This window comes from Notamacropus eugenii, chromosome 1, assembly GCF_028372415.1.
Source record: "Notamacropus eugenii isolate mMacEug1 chromosome 1, mMacEug1.pri_v2, whole genome shotgun sequence".
NCBI classification, from domain to species: domain Eukaryota; kingdom Metazoa; phylum Chordata; class Mammalia; order Diprotodontia; family Macropodidae; genus Notamacropus; species Notamacropus eugenii.
Genome location: NC_092872.1, coordinates 185,817,906 through 185,841,073, shown reverse-complemented (window position 1 = coordinate 185,841,073; position 23,168 = coordinate 185,817,906). Strand labels below are relative to the sequence as shown.

General features: G+C 38.4%; 1 protein-coding gene across 4 annotated transcripts in view; it reads left to right on the top strand.

The window, feature by feature from the left end:
• Positions 1-23,168, top strand: part of SORCS1 (sortilin related VPS10 domain containing receptor 1) — a 750,254-nt gene that overhangs the window by 596,241 nt on the left and 130,845 nt on the right. For all 4 annotated transcript variants that reach the window (XM_072621765.1, XM_072621775.1, XM_072621754.1 and 1 more), the window contains exons 10-16: positions 6,868-7,014; positions 14,024-14,126; positions 14,383-14,459; positions 17,530-17,621; positions 19,369-19,476; positions 21,185-21,302; positions 22,863-22,993. In XM_072621765.1, the coding sequence (XP_072477866.1) occupies positions 6,868-7,014; positions 14,024-14,126; positions 14,383-14,459; positions 17,530-17,621; positions 19,369-19,476; positions 21,185-21,302; positions 22,863-22,993 (776 nt within the window). The remainder of the gene's footprint in view (positions 1-6,867; positions 7,015-14,023; positions 14,127-14,382; positions 14,460-17,529; positions 17,622-19,368; positions 19,477-21,184; positions 21,303-22,862; positions 22,994-23,168) is intronic.

Below are 23,168 nucleotides of genomic sequence, written 5' to 3'. Positions count from 1 at the left end.
AATTGTTTCTTTCTAGCTGCTTGCAATATTTTCTCCTTGACCTGGGAACTCTGGAATTTGGCCACAATGTTCCTAGGAGTTTCTCTTTTCGGATCGCTTTCAGGCAGTGATCGGTGGATTCCTTGGATACTTATTTTGCCCTCTGATTCTAGAATCTCAGGGCAGTTTTCCTTGATAATTTCCTGAAAGGTGATGTCTAGGCTCTTTTTTTGATCATGGCTTTCAGGTAGTCCCATAATTTTTAAATTGTCTGTCCTGGATCTATTTTCCATGTCAGTTGTTTTTCCAATGAGATATTTCACATTATCTTCCATTTTTTCATTCTTTTGGTTTTGTTTTGTGATTTCTTGATTTCTCATAAAGTCATTAGCCTCCATCTGTTCCATTCCAATTTTGAAAGAACTATTTTCTTCAGTGAGCTTTTGAACTTCCTTTTCCATTTGGCTAATTCTGCTTTTGAAAACATTCTTCTCCTCATTGGCTTTTTGAACCTCTTTTCCAATTGAGTTAGCCTATTTTTCAAGGTGTTATTTTCTTCAGCATTTTTTGGGGTCTCCTTTAGCAAGGTGTTCACCTGCTTTTCATGCTTTGCTTGCATGTCTCTCATTGCTCTTCCCAGTTTTTCGTCCACCTCTCTAACTTGATTTTCAAAATACTTTTTGAGCTCTTCCATGGCCTGAGCCCATTGAATATTTATTCTGGATGTTTGCGATACAGAAGCCTTGACTTCTGTGTCTTTCCCTGCTGGTAAGCCTTGTTCTTCCTCACCTGAAAGGAAGGGAGGAGATATCTGTTCACCAAGAAAGTAACCTTCTATAGTCTTATTTTTTTTCCCTTTTCTGGGCATTTTCCCAGCCAGTGACTTGACTTCTGAGTGTCCTCTTCACACCCACCTGGCCTTCAAATCTGCCCAGCCAGGGTTTGGGGGCTGAGATTCAAATGCTGCTTCCCAACCTTAGGGCTTTGGTGGGGGTGGGGCTGCTATTCAGTGTGAGATTAAGTTCAGGTGCTCAGGTGGGGGCAGGGCTGCCACACGGGACTCAGTTCCCTCAGGGGGTTTATGTAGAGACCTTCAACAATGGATCCAAGCTCCTGCCTGCTTGGGGAGCCCCGGTCTGCTGCTGCCCCTGCTGCTGCCTCCGCTGCTGCCTCCCGAGGGGGCCTGAGTTATGGGGGGACCCCACTCCCCTCTTGGCAAGCCAAAAAGACCCTCTCACTGACCTTTGCCACCTGTGGGTGGAGGGACCTGCGTGGCTACTGGAGATTCTGTCCCTGAAGCCTGCTTGGATCTGCTCCTCTCGGTGCTGTGCGGCCAAGACAGGGCTGGGCTTGACTCTGAGTCCGGGGCGCGATGGACCTTTCAGGGGGGTTCTTCAGGGCTCTCTGAAACAGAAATCTCCTCCACTCCATTGTTCTGTAGCTTCTGCTGCTCCAGAACTTGTTGGGACTTCTTTTTTACAGATATTTTATGGGCTGTGGGTTCGGAGCTAGCGTATATGAATGTTTCTATTCTGCCATCTTGGCTCCTACCCGAGAAATGAAGTTTTTATCAGAGAAACTTTCTTCAGATTTATTTTTCTTCACAGTTACTATTGCTAATTGTATTTCCCTCCATCATACCCCCCTTTTACTCTGTCTCTCTCTCCTTTCACCCTGTCATTCCTCAAAAGTCTTTTACTTCTGACCATCCCCTCCCCCAATTTGTCCTCCTTACTATCACCTCCCCCACTTTTTTATCCCTTTCCTCTCCTATTTTCCAGCAGGGTAAATTAAGTGTGTATGTTATTCCTTCTTTGAACCAATTCTGATGAGAATAAGGTTCATTTGTTCCCCATCACCTTCCCTCTATTGTAAAAACTTTTTCTTGTCTCTTTTATGAGAAATAATTTACCCCATTCCACCCTTCCACCATTCCCTTTCCCTTTGTCTCAGTGTTTTCTTATTTTACCCATTCACACCTGTGCCCTCTTCATACATATATATGTATATATATATACACACACATATATATATATATATATATACTTGTATATATATATACATATACATGTATACATGTATGTATATATGTATATATACTCCTTCTAACTGCACTAAAAATGAGAAAATTCTTATGAATTACAAGTGTCATCTTCCCATGTAGGAATGTAAACAGTTTAACTTTATTGTCATTTATAATTTCCCTTTCCTGTTTTACCTTTTTGTGCTTCTCTTTAGACTTGTATTTGAAAGTCAGTTTTTCTATTCAGCTCTGGTCTTTTCATAAAGAATGTATGAAAATCCCCTATTTCATTGAATGTCTGTTTTTTCCCCACTGAAGATTTATACTCAGTTTTACTGGGTAGATGTTTCTTGGTCATAATCTTAGCTCTTTTGCCCTCTGGAATATCATATTCCAAGACCTCCAATCATTTGACGTAGAAGCTACTTTTATTGTGTTATCCCAGCTGTGGCTCCATGATACTTTAATTGTTTCTTTCTGGCTCCTTGCAATATTTTCTCCTTGATCTGGGAACTCTGGAATTTGACAATAATATTTCTGGGAATTTTCATTTTGGTATCTCTTTTAGGAGTTGATCAGTGGATTCTTTTCATTTCTATTTTACCCTCTTGCTCTAGAACATCAGGGCAGCTTTCCTTGATGATTTTTTGAAAGATCATGTTTAGACTCTACTTTTCATTATGGCTTTCTGATAGTCCAAATGACCTAAAAAATAGATCCAGGAGACATAATTTAAAAATTATTGGTCTACCTAAAAATCATGATCAAAAAAGAGCCTAGGCATCATCTTTCAAGAAATTATCAAGGAAAACTGCCCTGATATTCTAGAATCAGAGGGTAAAATAGAAATGGAAAGAATCCATTGATCACCCCCTGAAAGTGATCTTAAAAGGAAAACTCTTAGGAATATTGTAGCCAAATTCCAGAGTTTCCATGTCAAGGAGAAAATATTACAAGCACCCAGAAAGAAATAATTCAAATTTTATGGAAACACAATCAGGATAGCACAAGATTTAGTAGATTCTACACTAAGGGATCAGAGGGTTTAGAATATGATATTCCAGAGGTCAAAGAAGCTAGGATTGACAACAAGAATCACCTGCCCAGCAAAACTGAGTAAAACACTTCAGGGGAAAAAAATGGAATTTCACTGAAACAGAGGACTTCCAAGCATTTTTGTTGAAAAGACCGGAGCTGAATAGAAATTTTGACTTTCAGATACAATAATCAAGAGAAGTATGAAAAGGTAAACAGGAAAGAAAAGCCATAAGGGATTCATTAAAATTGAACTGTTTAGATTCCTACATGGAAAGATGATATTTGTAACTTATGAAACCTTTCTCAGTATTAGGGTAGTTAGAGGGTGTGTGTGTGTGTGTGTGTGTGTGTGTGTGTGTGTGTGTGTGTGTGTATATATGCACATATACATAAATATACATATATGTGTGTATACACACATATATATACACATATATACAAATGTGTATATATATATATATATATATATATATATATATGTCTGTGTATGTATACAGAGAGAGAGAGAGACAAAGGGCATAGGGAATCTGAAAGGAAGATACCTAAAAAATAAAATTAAGTGTTGAGAGGAATGTACTGGGAGAAAGAGAAAGTGAGGGACAGAATATAATAAATCATCTCACATAAAAGAGGAACAAAAGAGCTTTTATGATGGAGGGAGAGAGGGAGGAGGTGAGAGGGAATAAGCAAACCTTACTCTCATCGAATTTGACTCAAGGAGGGAATAACACACATTCACTTGGGAATGAAAATTTATCTCACCCTGCAGAAAGGTGAAGGGGATGGAAATAGGAAAGGGAGGATAATAAAAAGGTCAGCAGATTGGGGGGAGTGGTAATCAGAAGCAAGTACTATTGTGAGAGGAAAAGTCAAGGGAGAGAATGGAATAAATGGAGGGCAGGACAGGATAGAGGACAATGTAGTTAGTCTTTTGCAGCATGACTGTTATGGAAGTGTTTTGTATGGCCACACATGTATGACCTATATTGAATTGTTTGCTGTCTCAATGAGGGTGGATAAGGAGGGAGGAAGGAAGAGAATGTGGAACTCAAAGCTCTAAAACTGAATGTTCAAAATAGTTTTTGCATGCAGCTGGGAAAAAAGTTGTACAGGCAATGGATTATAGAAGTCTATCTTGCCCTACAGGTCAATAGAGGGGAGGGAGAAGGGAGAAGGTGGGGTGATAGAAGGGAGGTCATATTAAGGAAATGGGTGATTGGGGTGCTCACTGTCCTGGGTAGGGGAGGGGAGAGATGGAGAGAAAATTCAAAATCTTGTGGAAGTGAATGTTGAGACTGAAAATAAATTATATTAAAAATAAATTAATTTTTAAAAAAGAACTAGCCATGTTTAAGCTGGAGAAGAGAAAACTTTAGGGATGGAGCGTGTGTGTGTGTGTGTGTATGTGTGTGTGTGTGTGTGTATCTGTGTGTAGAGGATGACAATTATCTTCAAGTATATAAAGGATTGCCATGTGGAAAAGAGATTAGATTTATTCCTTTTGTCCCCACAGCATAGAAGCAGTGGATGAAAGTTATAAAAGCCTAATGAACAATTGTAAAATATTGGTAGAGAGGAGATTGATTTTTCAGTAGAGTTTGAAGTAAATAAATAGCCCTTGAATGCCTTTCCTTTTAAATCTATGAAATCATTAATTTGCATACTGCATAAGGAAGTAATTAGATAGCTAGGTAGCACAACATGCCAGCCCTGGAATCAAGAAGATCTGAGTTCAAATTCTGTCTCAGACATTTATTATCTGAGTGACACTAGGCAAGTCTGTTTGCCTCAGTTTCCTCGTCTGTAAAATGAACTGTAGAAGGAAATGGCAAAGCACTCCAATATCTTTGTCAAGAAAACTCCATGGATATTATGGTCCAAGACAGGGGTAGGGATCCTGCAGCCTCAAGGCTGTATGTGACCCTCTAGGTCCTCAAGTATAACCCTTTAACTTAATTCAAACTCCACAGAAAAAATCCCCTTAATAAAAGGATTTGTTTTGTCAAACTTGGATTCAGTCAGAAGGCCTAGGACTTCAAAGACCACATCTAGCTTCAGGGCCACAAGGTCCCTACCTTTGGTTCAACGAGTCATGAAGAGTTGGACACAACTGAAGACTGAATAGTGATAAAATCAGGAAGCATAATCTAAATTACTGAAAAATTGTGATTCATGGAATACTTTTGAATGAAGCTGTACTTTTAAGTAAATAGAGGAATTATATGTATACAGTATATATTAGTTAAATTTATTAATTTCTTCTTTTAATAAATATTTATTAAAAAACCTATGTGTAAGAACATTTATTATATCCTAAGCGTCACTCTAGGAAAGGGATTGAGTTTTGCCCTCTCAGTGCATAATTTACAATCCCCCAAGGCCCCAGGAGGAGGTAGACAACAGTAATAAAAATGAACATTTATATACAGCTTTAAATTTTTCAAAGAGTTTTACATATGTTAATTCATTTTGGCACCTTGGGAAAACATCTAGGTAATCCCACCATAGTTACAGTTCTGTCTCTGGAAGAGTGACTTCTCAGAATTCACTTCCACTGTAGTTCAATATCCCTCCCACTCTCATCCCCTCAGATGTGTACTGACACACAGATAAACTGATCTACCAGGGAAGTTCATTCTCCCAAAGGACATACAAAATACGACCTGTTAAAATCACAAAATAAAAAAGACTTACATGGAAGTGGAAGAGATTTAGCTGCCAGAGAAAGTAGGCCTACGATCCCTAGAAGCAAAAGCTACTTACTTGAATGGATTATTAAGACTATGTGCTACCAGTGTAGCTACTTTAACAAACACCCAGTGACCTAGGGAAAGGGCAGATGCAAAACTATGTTTGTCTTTTTCCTCGGTGGGTCTTTATGGTCAAATTCTGAGCTTTTTACATCTCTGAAATGTCTCCTTCTGTACTTCAGTTGTTGTACCATAGTTCTGAAGGTTTTGGAAAAGAGCATCAAGATTCTGTTTATTTCATCCTTGAGCCCATACTTCTTCATTTGCCTCAGCACTGAGCTGATACAACCTGCGGGTGTAGGTGTGATTCCTCTGGAAATGATATGTCAACTGAATGTCCTTTTGTTCCATTAATTATTTCCCAGAACAAAATATCCATCCCTGACTACCACTCCTGTATTGATGTTGCCCTTTCCTATTAGAATGTAATCACCTTGAGGTCAGAGACACTGCTGCTTTGGTACATGGTGCACAATGCCTGGAACATAGTAAATGCTTAATAAGTGTTCATTCATTCTTTGAAAGGCTGATGTCGATTATTTCCAAGGGCATGAGGGTAAGAGATAGATTTGGAGGGATGGGGAGAATAAGAAAGGTGGATGCTTGTGATGAAGAGCAAACCGTTCCTTTTTTTTTTTCCAATTGGTTATATTCAAATGGTCTTATGCTATCATTCTAGAGTTGTACTGAAATAGGAATATCCATATTGTTGGAATGGTAAGTTTTATCTCATCACTCAGTCATATCTGTGAACAATCTAACTGTTAAAACCATGGACAATATATAAATCAAGTTCACCTGGTTTTGAAGTCATAGTGTACACCCAAAGAAAACTAGGAAGACAACTTAGGGTTTGCTGGGCCAATCCAACTTGATTTTCATGTTGGTATGAATATGATGCTTCCTGCCCAATGGAATCCACTGCCTCAGTGGAATCCCCCTCAAATTTTGTGAACTCCTCAAGGGTCACCTAATCAAGCTTTCTGGGCTCGATCTGAGAGTCTGCTATTTCATTTTTGGGGAACAAAAGTCTCCTTTCAAATTGATGTATTTTTCAGCCATGTCAATTTCTCCCAGGTAGCAGGGATAAAGGGAATGTTCTTGGCTAACAAGAAGATTGACAGCCAAGTGAAGACTTTCATCACATACAACAAAGGCAGAGACTGGCGGTTGCTGCAGGCTCCTGACACGGATCTGAGAGGAGACCCTGTACATTGCCTGCTGGTAAGTCATCACATTTAAACAAACTTTTCCTCATGTAACAGTGTGAATATACTGGGTATCAGAGAGGAAATAGGTCAACCTACCTCACCTTTTGAGGAAGAGTTGACTTACTCGGAAAAGGAAGGTAGAAGGGAATGGAGCACAGTAGGTATTTGTATCCCCAGTTTCTAGCATAGTGTTTGGGACATGGTAAGTACTTAATCAAAATGAATTAAATTGTGGCAGAACCTTTCAGAAAGATATGAGTGACCAAAATGATCTGATAATGTTAGCTTTGTCACATTGGTTTAGTCTCTTAAATTGTCTGATTCAGGATTCTCTCTTTGACTGAGACTGAAGGGTGATTTATGGGAGAACTTAGTAGTTGTCCAAAATGACAGGACCATTCTACCAATATCCCTACCTTTCTACTAGTGCTGTTTTATGATCTGATCATTCCTTCATGGTACAAATTAAGGGAGTAGTTATTCCTTGTGTTAGTGGAAAGAGGACTGAATTTCCATTCAGGAAATCCTGAGTTCAGTTTCTGCTTCTGATAATTTCTTAGCTCTGTGACTACTGACAAGTCATTCGGCTTCTCTGAGACTCAGACAAATCTCTTGAAACTATTTATGTTTATCAATGTGTCTGAGTGTGTAGAGGTGGGAGAAAATTCTACAATGAGAAAATGTGTATGTTCATCCTTCATTGCCAAAGAAGACCATGCCATCAGAGAAATAATGACATGACTTGCACTTGACTTCGTTTTGAGTGAGGGAGGGCTGTGCAGGTCACCAGCCTCACTTCTCCTCCAGAGCCATCTGAATCCAGCAATCAGATATTCATCAGGATGACTGGAGATGGCCCAGCATGAGGCAATTGGGGTTAAATGACTTGCCCAAGGTCCCACAGCTAGTGAGTGTCAAGTGTCTGAGGTGAGATTTCAGCTCAGGTCCTCCTGATTCCTGCACTGGTGCCCTATCCACTGCACCACCTAGCTGTCCCACAATGAGAAAATCATAGATCCTGAATATATAAATTTAAACTCCATTTAGGTGGTTTTAAAAATCAGTCAGTCAATAAAAGCTGAATGATCAACTAGTATGTTCTATGCTGAGGGAAGGAACTGGAGAGAGAGAGAGAGAGAGAGAGAGAGAGAGAGAGAGAGAGAGAGAGAGAGAGAGAGAGAGAGAGAAGAGAGAGAGAGAGAGAACGAGAACATATATAGACTGCAACAAAAACAACTTTAAGATATGATTAGAAGCTCCTTCAGGAGCTTCTAATCCATTTGAGGAATTTAGACGTAGGTATATGAACCAGCCGGAGCACAATATAAACTACTGCACCATTAAGGACTACATGGTGTGGGACAGACCAAAATCAATGCAGAATTTCTGAAAAGAGAGATGCTTCAATGTCCAAAGAGTAGCTCTGAGTGTTAGTATTCTGAGATCTGATGAATAAGGTCACATTCATCCTATCAGTGAGATTACCTAGACCAGCCGTTCTCAATTTGATCTTGTTTTAAATGAATAAATAAATGTGTGTATGTATTTTAAATGTTTTAATTTTTTTGTAACTGGATATTTTGATAACTAAATATCAGCATAGTTTTCTTTATAATTCCTTGCATTTTATTTCATATATTTAAAAGTATCATCTTGAATATCAGTTAGTAGGATTCAAAATATTGAGGTCTGCGACAGAAAGAAAGGTTACGGATATGATCTAAACTGATTATATCCTTGTTTAACCTCCATTGTTTCCAAGAGAAAGAATTCTTTTTGAAAAACAATCCCATGCCACTGTTACTGAGTCACTTTTGCTCATCATGAGATACTAAAAACAATGACCTGACTTTACTTCTTATAGTGAATATTTTCAATGTCACTTCATCTCGTAGGAAGACTTCCACTCACCCTTTATCCGAGTTACTGGGATGGTGGTGGTGGTGGTGGTGGTGATGATGATGAACCCTATTCATGCATTGTTGTGAGTGTTTTGTCCTAGGGCAAGGACAGAGTTGTTGGCAGCTCTAACTAACCACCTCCCGGACAGCCATTCTGTGCTGGCCCATATTAAAGGCCAGCAAATGTTGCACTGGCACAATATCCTTGACCATCAACATGGTCCATCCATTTCCAGGAAGTATTATGGAAAACAATTGCCAAAGAGATAAAACTGACCACAGTGAGGTAGGGCTCTGATGAGCCATTCTGGAGTAAGACATAAGACCAGAGATGGAGTTTTGGAAATCGTGATTATACTTTATACTAGCACATGTTGACATAATGGGGGATCAATACTTATATGATGACTGATTATTATTGGAAGGAGGGAGTTTTGCAAAAGAAAATACCCAAATACAAAACTTGGGATCCAACCAGGGTGTGCTGAAACTGAGCTCTTGATCTTAAGCTGACCTTGAAGTTCAGAAATAATTGTTAGGGTCATTAAGACTGGAGGAAAGATTAATTAAACTGACTAAGATAAACAGCTCCCAGGAGCCTTCCTCCTCTTTCCTCCCATTAACCCAGATACTTGCTTGCTTTAAATTTGTTTCACCACAGGCTTTGGAAGAGCTAGAGAAGGAGGGGGCAGTGAGCTGGGCCAGAGACGAAAATCACTTTGCAAAAATCTGCCAAAGACAGAAAATAGGATCGAAAATCTTTGAGCTCTAGGATATTCAGAGTGTTAACAACCTACTTTGGGCCCAGGAGCTGGTGGCTGGCAGTGAGAAGATAAAGAGTGATTTGAGATTGTGAGTACTTGGAGAGTGACAGTGTCACCGCCAGCCCAGCCGAGTGATTAGAAAAGAGATTTTCCAGCAGGGCTGCCTCAAATGTGGAACAAGTTCAGAATTACAGCCCCAAATGGAAAGTTCCTTGTAAAATGCTTTCTATAGAAATAAGACATCCAGGATAATTTGGGACCATATTTTAAGGTCTTTTAGACTGATTACCTGCAGGGCTCAGCGGGGATTCTTTCCTTCACATACTGCTTTGTGCAATTAGACAGGGGTATTACCAGGGCAGCGCTCACTACCTTCCAAAGTCTTGGGATTGGGCTCTTGAGGGGCAGCATGTGAGATCAGCTGAACTCATTACACATTCTTGGACCGTAGGGAAAATACAGCACTTAATAAAAAGAAGGCCCATTTTCCAGTAAATATAGTCTCTAGTTCCCTGAAAGGGCTGGCGCTAGGAAATTGGATGCCCTGGGGCAAACCTCAGTTGTGTATCTCATTCCCTCCCCTATCTTTCCCCCCATGAGTTACAAATTAGTGTTAGAGAGGTAAATATGACCCATTCATGCCCCATTAGCCCTGGGCCTTCCTCCCTACTTTGTCACTGACTCTTAGATCTTGTATCTAGGGCCTTATTGACCCAGTTAGGGGAACATTCTGTTTCTTACAATACCTCCTACCTTGTGATCATATGGTTTGCAAATATGGTAACTCTAAATCTATTCCTTACTTTAAACCTTTTATTAATAAATGTGATACCAGCCCTAGTATTCTAGGTTCTCCTGACAGTAAGGGACAAACTGGTAGTAGGGTGGAATCACACAAAGGTTGTGACTCCAGGCTGGAGGCTCTTCTGTCTTTTTCATGGGCATCTTCAATCTCTTTGGATCTCTGCATGAAGAAAAGAATGAAAACTTAAAGAAAGAAGTGTGAGTGGGAAGTTTAGAAGCCTGAATTTCATCCTCTCTCAACACTGACAACCTATACAATCATAGACAAATCTATGTGGGCCCCCATTTCCTGAATAGTAAGATTAGATATTTTTAAGGCACTTTCCAGATCCAACAAGCTTTGGCTCTCTAAATAGCAAAGGACCAGATACACAGCAGATGTTCAATATTTGATTTATTAGCTGTTTTGTAATGTAGAAATACCTCTTAGATGGATATCACTGATAACAGTGGGGGTGGGGTGAGGGAAGAAGGTCTTTCTGGTTGGGACTACTCTGTCTTTACAGCATCCTAAAAGATTGCTAATGTGATGTCTTTACTAAGTCATTTTCTGGAACTATTAGGTGATTGATATTTTCAGTTTTCTATCTCTGGTTCTTCTTGATGGGGAGGAGAGAGAAGAATGTTCACAAATTCTCTAATAACCAGCATATTGGGAATTGAACTCCTGTCTTCTTCTGGGAGTATTTCTTGACATACAAAATAACAGTAGCTACCATGGACAAAGCTTCCATGATGAACGATGTAGTAAAGTATAGGGCTTGGATTCCGGAAGAACTGGTTTCAATTCTACCTCTGATACGTCTTTTCCGTGTAGTCATAGACAAATCACTTAACTAGTCTGAGTATTAAGCAATTTAGATTTTTAATTACTGGATTGTGATCTTTGTTGTTGAAGGTAATTGTCACTGGGAATGTCTACTGCACTGAAATCCATGCTCACTGGAAAAGGAGGGCTAAGAAATTTTTGCGTTTTAGTTTGCCTTCCTTTTCAGATCATCATTCAGGGGCTGGAAGATGATTTCCCAAGTATTTACGTAGACTCTGTACTTTGATGCAGAGGGGAAGAAAAGAAAAGTCACCGAATATTCTCCTCATACCAGCTGGGGGCAATCCAGGACCACAAATGAGAGTACAGAGGAAAGAGCCCTGCAAAGATCATTTGTAATGTTTCTCCTCAAGCTGGCATCAGTGCCTCTTATAATAGCAGATCCCAGGCATCCAAAAGCCATGACAACCATACCACACAGCAGTCAGAAATGAGAAAAGTCGGCTTCCTTTCAATGGCCTCCCTAGCTTGCACATCAACACAATGCCCTGGATCAGATGTCCACAGTCCTATGGGGATCTTTCATGATTGAGCTACATGCTGGTCTCACAGAGGAGAAGTGGTCAGAAAATTCCAGGAAAGGCACCTCTTCAGTGGGGGATGCCACTCATTCCAGAGGGTGGTTTCATTCTCAGTGTGATGCTCCACATGTGTCCCAACCCTCATGCAACATATTATGCCTCAAACTATTAAGTTTTTGGGAGGAGTTTAGAGGCCTCATCTCAAATTGCCCAGATGATTTCTTTGTTTATAAATTAAGTGTATATGGGTGTGTGTTTGTTTATATGTATAAACATACACACACACAGAGGCAACTAGATAGCTTGATGGACAGAGTACTTGGGCTGAAGTCAGGGAGATCTGAGTTCAAAAGTTACCTCAGACACTTACTCACTGTGTGACTCTGAGCAAGTCACTTAATGTCTGTTTCCACTGCAGAAGGAAATGGAGAAACACTCTAAAAATTGCCAAGAAAATTCCATGGATGGTATAGTCCATAGGGTCATGAAGAGTCAGACATAACTAAATGATTGAACAACATATCTATATCTATACATACACATACATATATAGATAGATATACACAATATATACATAAATGTGCATACATATGCACATAAACATAAACATATGTAATTTAAAAATGTATCTCAGTTCAATTCAAAAATCTTTATTAAATTCCTCATTCCTCTTTCTGTATTTGCCATTGTCATCCATGTAAAAGAAATGTCCTGGGTGGTTCAGACCTTCCCATAATTAGACTCTCACCAGGGAAATTAAAAAAAAAAATCACACACATACACACAAGTTAAACGAAGTTCAGAAAAGACAGACAGGGAAGACATCTTTGGATCTTACATGTTGAGTTAATTATAGACTTCTACAAAGCCCGTCTGTATAAAATAGAGATTCATTATTTCAAATGCAACCCTAGTTTTCTGTTCTTTGTTTCTATTTTAAATTTCATAATAAGTAAAATTTAAATTAAAAAAATAAAATAGCAGCACTTGTTAAATATCAGTACAGGGATAGCACATTTCCAAGAATACCATGATGGTGAGCAAAAGGAAAGTCTGAGCACAGTTTCATCAATAATGTCCCTCAGCATGCCCAACATTTGTGTGTGTTGGAGAGAAAGGTCCTGAGAGAGGTATACTTTCGCATCAGTATCTTGAGTGGCATGCCATGCAGCATCTTTTGACCAGTAACATGAGTCAAGGCTTAAGAAAATAATCACTGTGCTAGAAAACATCACCTTCTGAGGAGGAAACACTTATAGCCCAGAATGTACAACTTCCACCCTGATGTTGATGATCTGGGGCAAAGCCTCATCTATCCCATCTCAGTTGACATTCTGGCCTTTATAATTGTGGTAGAACATGGTAATATGGAGATTTTTTTTTCTTTCCTTTTTTTTCAAGTTGAATAGGAAATTTTCAGGCAGAAGAGAGCCTGTACCTGAATCTCCACCCTGGTAGTGGCCAAAGACCACTACTCTAATTCAGTGGTTCATTCCACCTCCCCTGCCTTTTTTGTTTCTCCCATCTTCATTCATTTTTGGTTTGTCGTTTACCCTATCCCATATAAATTTAATCATTGTATCTCTGCTGTGCTCTGAATTTTTCCTGGTTGTCACTCCAACAGAGTAGAATAAAAGTAATCATGAAACTTCAGTGGTGATTCCAAAAACCCATGCTGATAAGATTAGAAAGTAATCATTCTGATGGAAAAAAGGGAGTGGGGGTTTCAAACACAAACTTTTATTTTTAACAACTTAGTAGCAAGGCACTTCTTAAGGAAATCCCTAGAAGATTTATTGTGCTTTTTTGAAAACTGCTGATATTTTAATCCAAGGACATGATTAAGACTCAGTGAGAGATTGTAAAAGTTGCTTAAAATTTCATCGAAATTGCAAGTACCATCTGTGTATTAGGATAGCTTCTACGTAAAATAATACTAGCTGTGATACTATCCCAGTACTGTATGGATTGAATTTTTAAACTTATTTGAATTAAATTTGATCCTTTTCATAGCCATTATTATGCCCGTTAGAATAAAATACTCAACATTGCCCCTCAAGGTCAAGTTATCAGCCTTACAGCATTGAGATACATATTGTCCTTAAGGCAGAACTTAATACAGGATCGCTGTTATAAATCCAGACTTTCCATGGACTCTTTAAGTCCCCTTGTTTCTATGGTGGCTTTGTTTCTCTTTCTACAGCCATACTGTTCCCTGCATCTTCACCTAAAGGTCTCTGACAATCCATACACCTCTGGAAACATTGCCAGCCGTGACACAGCTCCCAGCATCATAGTGGCTTCTGGTAAGAAGGTTTCTCTGTTGTGAAGAACACCTTTCAAGAAAGGAACTATCTCTCTTTGGTTTTTGATTAGCAAACTAGAAAGGGGAAAAAAACCAGACTGCTTCATTACAACTGAATACATAATGCTGAGTATCTCCACTCAGCTATGTATTTTTATTCTGAAATAGTGTGAGAGATTCTAATGTGCTAATAAATGAGGTTCATGCAATTCTTTCATAAAATGTCCCCTCCTCTAAGCATGGTATTCTCTTTCCAGGTAACATTGGATCTGAGCTGTCTGACAATGATATTAGTATGTTTGTGTCTTCAGATGCTGGGAACACCTGGAGGCAGGTAAATGATTTGATTCAGGTCTCTGTGGTACAAACAGTCACATATCTTCCACAAACAGTCCCAGTTCTAAGAAATTATTCTGCAGCACCTACATAGCCTATTTCAATTTTCCCTTTTTGTATATATTTTCATTGTGAAAGAGAACCGAAGGCATCAGAATAATAATTAGGGCTTTAAAGATACTGTGAATTCATCAGTGGGAGCATGAGTTATACCAATTTTGATTGTATTCACCCCTCAGTCTCTTAGCATATGATTTTTTTTTGTTTTTTTTTATAAATGGCTTTCACCAACCAGGTATGGTGGTACAGAACTAGAGTACCTACTATTGTAGAGGTTCACGTTGGTGGATCCCTTGAGTTCTGGAGTTCTGAGTTACAGTAAGGATAAAACAGATCAGGTGTCTGAACTAAGTCCAGCAACCAATATGGTGGGCTCCTAGGAGTGGAGGGCCAATAGGCTACCTAAGGATGACTGAACTGGTCCAGGTAGAAAACCTGAGTAGGTTAAAAATTCCATACCTATGAGTCTTGAGATCAGGTCCATGAGTAGCTCAGGCACTTCTAGCCTGAGTAACATCAGGGAGACTGGATTAATTTTTTTAAAGGTTTTCATCAAAAATGAAAATAAATCCATACAAACCTATCACCTGGTATACCAGGATTATATTTGAAACACCTTGAGACTAAGGCCAGTCTTATTTTTTTTATTTGTTTTCTCAACACATTGCACAGTCCCTGGTACATAGTGGGCACAATAAATTTTTGTTGATTGATTGAAAGTGATATACATGTCTGAACTTGGTAATACCGATCCATGGACAACAGACATGCATCAATTCATTTTCCAGCCTGTATCTGAAGTCTTTCAGGTTGGTATAACTTTAGAATAATAACCTTTGAGTATCTAGACTTGCTTCCAATCCAAAGCAAAGCATTAGAATTGAGTTTTAGTAGAGGCTTCAAAAGCCAATAATAACTCTAATAATCCTAGTCAGTTTTATTTAGTATTCATTTGTTAACTTAGTTTGGTTTTTATTAAGAGGAAAATCTGTAAGTGACAATGAAGCCAAATTAAATCAGAAAGAAATTTTCTCATAAAACAAAGTCGAAAACCCAACGATTTTGTTTTTCATGGAGCCTGATGCCTGAAGGGCCTGATTATAAGCCTCACTCAGCGTTACCTCCATAAATTCCTTTTGCCTTGAAGACAGAACATTGTAAGAATTGCTGCATAAAGAAATAGCCATTACACAGGTGGTATTCTGAGATGTTTAAATCTCATGTGCACAAGACAGAGTAATAACCATCAAAAGTCATATGTCAGGAAAAGTAGAAATGGAATCACTTTAAACCAATGTGTTTAGCTCAAATGCCTCCTGTCTGTCTTCTGCATGTAAATTAGGTATCCATTCCTTATAAAACAAGCACTTAATGAGGTTTAGCAATCATAACAAGATATGTGTCTAATGCGTGGTTGTTACACTTCAATAAATATGTTTTAATAACCCTCTGACGTTTAATTATCATACAGTAACTAGCACCATAAATTGAAATCTAACATGCAGGTGAGTGCACTCAACAGTGAGAATCCTCTGCACTGCATTTCCTGCTGAATAAATGTTTTTAGACTATCTCTGTCAGCTCTTGGATCCAGAACATTTATAGGCACAAAACTCAGCTACTTGGGGTTCAGAGGAAAGGAAAGTACTTCAAAAGATAAGAAACTGGTTAAACTTAGAGATTAAAATATAGGTGTGCATAGGAACATCAGAGGAAAATTAATGAAGTGGTCTCTGAGAGGGAAATTTGAGAAAAGACTGAAGACATGGTGGTTCCTCAACCCACCCTGACCCTGAGTCCCTTCTCCACCAAGGACAAATACTATCCAAGCAGAAGATGTGTCTAGGACATTGTACTACTCTATTTTCTGATATCTAGAATGTTCACCAGACTTCAATGGGAAGATCTATTGAAGCTGCATGCACAGGCACAACATCTGTATCTGAGGAGTCCCCTTGATTTGAGGATCTCTGAGCCATATTTTTATAAGGCTAGAGTGGCCATCTTTCTAAGCGAGGTTTACTGGGTATTCTCCCACTCCTTAAATGCAACTTCAGGGATAAAAGTAGTTACTCTTCATTTTGAGGAACAGAGGAATGGACGAGGCTCTCTGATTTCAAACTGAGCCACCTCGTGATCTGGCAGAATGATAGCACACTCGTCAAGGATGCTTCCCCTCAAGAACATTTTTCAGCTTTTCAGTAGCAGAAGTGGAGGAAAAAAGCATTAAACTCCAAGTCAAGAGATCAAAGTTCCAATCCTAGTTTCACCACTAACTAAGCTGTGTGGCCTTGAGCAAGTCATGTAACTATTTTATAGTTAAACATCGCAGGATGGTAGGTTTAGAGATGAAAGAAATCTTGGAGATTACTGAGACTAATGCATTTATTTTTTAGAGGAGGAACTGTGATCTAAGTCATGTGAAGTCATCTGTGTCTCGTTGGTGACCTAGTTATCACTCCTCTTTCCATCCAAGCCCTGCACATGTGCCCTCAGCCAACTCTTTTCCACTTTCCAACTTTAATTTTTCTAATATGTGTTGTCTTCATCCTTTGGAATATAAATTCCTTGAGAACAGGGCCTCTCTTATTTGCTCATACTTGGACCCCTAGTTATTAGCACAGCCCCTAGCATATAGTAGCCACTTAATAAAGTTTTGTTTTGTTTTATTCATTTTCTAAGTTCATATGGGTAGCAAGTGGCGGAGACGGGATCTGAATTTTGTTGTCTGATTTTAATTCCCTTCCTCCTGCATTATATGGCGATCCAATTGGTATCCTGGAAAATGGAGAACCTAGATAAAACATAATCCCTATAATCTTTTCCAATTTTAAAAAAAAGTCCATTCTGTGACTGAGCTCTTCCTGAGATTTGGGGGTGGGGAATAAGTAAGGGAGAATTATCTTTATACAATCTTGTTGATTCATTGATTGGAATCTTCTGCATTCAATCTTTGATAATTGGATAAAGTAGATATATGAGTTTTTCCATGTTCTTTTTTCCCCTAGATTTTTGAAGAAGAACATAGTGTTCTGTACCTGGATCAAGGTGGGGTCTTGGTTGCTATGAAACACACATCTCTGCCGATCCGACATCTCTGGTAATGGTGCTGCCTGCTGTGACACAGTGCTGATCATTCTGAGCTGCAAAAACCCATCCCAGAGTCTTGCTATCAGCAGACAGATTGTGCTGGTGTTTGTAGTAAAATGCCAGAATCCATCAGAACATAATTTACACCCTCGCTCTGTTAAATCGAGACTGTTGAATGCAGTTTCACAAAAAAAGGGAAAAAAAGTCTGCCCTTGGGGTAAAAGAAAAAATGAATTATGGCTTTCAGATACGACAATTCCTTTCCCACTCCCACAGAATTATGGGTGAGAGGATATGCCAAAGAAGATCCCCAGATATGGTTTTTTTGGAACAGTTTTAACTCCTTGTAGTTAAACTTCTTACTGTCAGTTTTCCCAAATGGAAGTAGCTAGAGTTACAATTGTCAGTCACTTGTCTCTACAAGTCTCATTGCCTGTTCTGTACATGTCATACCCAACCCTAGGTTCTCAGTGTCTCTATCCCTCTTGCCTGGGCAATGTTCCTGAACCTCTTGGGCTATGGTTTATACCCAAGGGCAAATACAATGCCTTTGAGTTGTACTTATGTATGAGGGAAAGGTTTAGAGACACAGGGTTTCCCATGGTTTTCTACCTGCTTTCATAAAAGAGCATCTCAGTGCTCTGCCTCTGTTCAAGTTGTAAACCTATTTGTAATACACTATAAGTTGACATGGCAGGGAATTATTTAAATGGCGGAAATAGAGTATCATGATTTCAGTTGGGGAACCAAATACAGAAGCATGAGACCCATTGCTAAGCAAAGGCTTGGGTCTCAGGCTCATGCAGCAAGATGAAAGGAAGGCTGTAGGAAATGTAGTCTGGTGCTTGGTGAACCATAAGCTATGGATAAAAGGATGTTAACAAGGCATTATTTTCTCTCCACTCTCTCAGGATATTCCTGAGATTCTTGCCTTTGTATATAGCCATATAACAAATACAAAACCTAACCGAGATAAAATACTCAATGATATTAAAATGAGGCTGGTGAGGGTTAGTCATTCATTCAAAAATATATATTAATCATCTATAACGTATGAGACATGGTTTTATGTGTTGATGGAGATTCAAAGGTGATTAAGACTAGAGACCTAACCTCAAAGAGTTTACAGCTTAGCAGAGGCATACATGGAATAGGATGCAAAATACAATATCGTAATAGTATGAGGAATACAACATAGTGTGATTCAGAAGAAGAAGTATAGCTGTCTGCCTTAGGGATAGATTGGGGAAGGTCACTTGGAAATCAGAACCTTGTATATCATTTGCAATCATTAAGTGTGAAATGAATGAATAAATGTAGCCATGATATGTAAGACATTTACTTTTGATTGAAAGTCATCTCCATAAGTAGTCACATGTCTCGGCCTCCTTGGAAACAATTGCTCTACATTTTTCTAACTACTTTTGATGTCTTTATTTGAGTTGGAGTGAGATTGTGGAGAATATCTTACCGAGGTCTAAAATTTGATAAGAGTACATCAACCAGAAGATTTCTTCTTTCATACAGCTTACTCCCTTTCAGCATTATTTTCCCTGATAGATGCAGTCTAACATGCTCAGGTCTTAGATAAGCAGCCCTATTGTGCCAATTTCTATCATAATTGGTGACTTCTAAGTATCAGTTTGCCTGTGTCCCTTTGACTTTAAAAATTGTCTAATTTACTCCTTATTTTTGGGGAGGGGTAAAATCCTTAATTAGTTAGCTTAGTTATCTGTTTCTGTATTTCTTGCCACCAGGTTAAGTTTTGATGAAGGGCGATCATGGAGTAAATACAGTTTCACATCCATTCCTCTTTTTGTGGATGGAGTCCTGGGTGAACCGGGAGAAGAGACCCTTATCATGACGTAAGTATGATTCTGTGAGAAGTTCTATATTTTTCATCCTCACTCAAGATAGCTGCTTAGATAGTTTTCACCAAAGTGGTTAGGGTTAAAGCTTCTAGAGCTGCTTGCTAAGGCTTCTGTCTATAATTGAAGAGAAATTTGGTTTTATGTGTAAAATCAGTGGAAATGACTCTACACTACATACTGAAAAGACTCAATGTGTTCAGATAGAAAATAACTATTTCCTATTCTAATTTCTTCCTGGTAATTAAAAAGTTATTAAGAATGAGAGAGGGCCAACCTTGAAGCCAGGAAGCATTGCCTCTCGATATATATGAGCATTGTAATCATAGGCAAGTCACTTAACTTCTCAATGCTCCAGGCAACTAAGAATATGATTGACAGATGACCTGCCAACTTGCATTGGTAAAAGTTTCTGTACAAGAGGCAGCTAGGTGGTACAGGAGACAAAGCATTAGACTTGAAGTCTGGAAGGCTTGAGTTAAAATCTGGCCTTAGACAGTTACTAGGCAAGTCACTTAACCTCTCTCTGCCTCCGTTTACTCAAGTATAGAATAGGAACGATAATAGCACCTACTTCAAAATGTTGTAGTGAAGATAAAATAAAATAATATTTTAAAGCACTTTGCAAACTTTAAAGAGCTATGTAAGTGCTAGTTATATATTATATAATGAGAGTTCTTACATTGAAGAAATCCCACATCCAGCTCCCTCATGCTTCACACCCCAAAATGTAGAAGCGTGTCATCAAAAATCTTTTCTAGCCTTAACAATAGACACTTATGCTTTTTAAATTCAAACCTTTTTAGTAGCCTGCAACTCTGAATCATAACAAACCTGCAGTCACAGTAATGTGTGAATGCATCCCATTGTGAGTATGAGAAAATAAGTTCCTTTGATAAATAGGAACATTTGTTTTCCCTTTCTTTTTCTGATCCTGTCACCAATCACAGGTATTCCTAACATGAAGAGGAGATATATTTAAAATATGGCTGTGATTTTTCTTTACCCAATAAACCACAGTCATTTGAGAAATATATCATTAATGATATGGGTGAATCTGGATTAGAAAAGCATGTATTCAAGTTTTCAAAATATAAAAATGCAATTTGAATCTAATAACAGAAAACTGGGCAAAGGAAACATACTGTAATAATAACTATATGTATACATACATATATATATTTAGATAAATTGGTCTTTGCTAAGCAAAAAGTTTCAATAGGGAAGATAGATTTGTTTGAATCTGCCTAGAACATTTTCATTTTCTATCAAAAATACAATTACTCATCACACAAATAACTTTGTTTTGTTCGAGGGCAAGTGTAGATAGAATTTTTCTTTGTTTCAAACTTTGAATTTTTCCACTTTTTTTTTTTTGCAAAATCTACAGAGCACACCAATAACTGAGAAAGGAAATTATTCACCTTTTGACGACACATGATCAGCAATGCCCAGCCTAAATTGTGGCTCTTTCTCTGAACACTTTAAAATATGGAAGTATAGTATGACTCTGATGGCAGAGAGCTAGTGTTGGCGAGTGGCAAACAGAAAAGAGGGTTGAGCTTCAGCTGCCTGAGAGAAATCAGTACAGAGATTGTAGCAGAGTAGTGACCAGGATGCTAGAGTTGATAGTCATTGACCCATTGGGAAGAAATACTTACTGATGTTCTAACACACCTACACTCCCCATTGCTGTGCTCTGTAGAGTGTTTGGACACTTCAGCCATCGTTCTGAATGGCAGCTGGTCAAAGTAGACTACAAGTCTATATTTGATAGGCGTTGTGCTGAGGAAGACTACAGACCATGGCAACTGCACAGTCAGGTAAGTGGAAAGAGGGCTCAAGTGGGAGTGTTGCCTAAAGTTGGGGAAAGATATACCAGTTCACAGAATCATCAGAGTTGTATATTCTTCCTGACAGCTAAGTGGGGAGGCAGTTGGGATTATCAAGGCCGTATTTCCAGTCTGGTGCTTCCATATGTGTTTTGTGTTCCACAGGAGTGAACAAACTAAGCCTTTATAGGTTGTTGTGAAGTCGTTTCTGTTTTTTATTATGCTGAGATATAATGAGATAAAATTCAAATATGCTTGGCATAGACTTACAACTCAAAATGAAAACCAACTCAGCACCAAGATCTGAGCATAATTTATCTGGACATGTTCTCTGGCTGTGGGAGGGGGACTGGAAATGGGAGCTTCAGCTTTATCTAAAAGCGCAAAAACAGGCATAAAATAATGATATTAAACTGGATAAGGGGAACCAGCGAAGCACTTTTTATATCTTAATTCCCTTGTACTATGCAAAATCTTTCTGCTCCTTCCACGATAATTTAGGTGCAAGGAGTTCCGAGTTACTAATAAGGAATTGCCCCTTGTCTTGGTCTTGATAAATCATCTCATACTACACAATCCCTCACTCCTCTGATCTGTTGAAAGAGGAAAAAAATTATTGGGTTCTACAAGAGACTAAAAAGAATCTTAATATAAAATCATTGTTGTATTTAGGAATTAGTATGTTACATAGTCAAAGTACAATCTAAGCGATGCATTTTCATATAAATGCATTATAGATTCTTTTAAAGAAAATTAGCCCAAAGAAGAGAGAGAGAAATGGATTACATCAAATTTTGCACTGAATTTCCACTCACTAAGAAGCTGGATTTGATAGCATAGTCAAATGAAATTTCAAAGGATATTGGGTCATAGTTATGTTCAGAAGATAAAAGATGAAATCACGGTAGATTTCGATATGGTCGGTATTTGGTATACATTGTCATTGAGTTGTTTTTAGTTTTTTATATGATTCTCTTTAAGAGTACTGCGTATCATTTTCTTATCATAAAGGACGACATGGAATTATTGCCATGAGGTCATATGGTCAGAGATGCAATAATGGGGCATGATGGAGATTATACATCTCTAAAACATGTCTTCATTCAGCTTTTATATTATGATATAGTTAATATCTTTGCTCTTACTACTTTCCAGGTATATTTTTGTTGCCCTATAATATCAGGCTATTGGAAATTCCCTTTAGAGATGGTTTTCCTTTTGGAAATATAGCAAGGTCTCTATTAGTATGAATAATAAATCCCCTGAAGTGTCTGCATATATTTGAATTCCACTCTTCAAAGTTCCACTTATGTAAAATATGGTAATTGGCTGCAGCCCACTGGAAATATACAATGTGAATTCAAGTAATCAACCACTTCAGGGTTATTAGTATTATTCACCATAATTAGGACCTAGCTGTATCAATTAAAAATCCTTAATTAGAAATCAATACCACAAACTCTGTAATTTAATCCTATTCCGAAGGCTAGTCAGAACTCAGTTGTACTGTAACCAGAAGTTGTTTAGGATCTCTGTTTTTTTTTTTCATAGGGAGAGGCATGCATTATGGGAGCCAAGAGGATATATAAAAAGCGTAAATCAGAGAAGAAATGCATGCAGGGAAAGTATGCGGGAGCCATGGCTTCTGAACCATGTGTCTGTACAGAGGCAGATTTTGATTGGTGAGCTTTCCCCTCTTCTTTTGCATGTTCATTTTACCTTTTGCATGAGTAAGTATAGAAGGAAGATAATATTGTCAGTTTACTGTATTTGTGTACCAGCATTATTACAGTACGTTAGGGTCACTGGAATGAACCTCATTCCCCAGAATGCAGCTTGTCGAGAAAAGGATGTAGT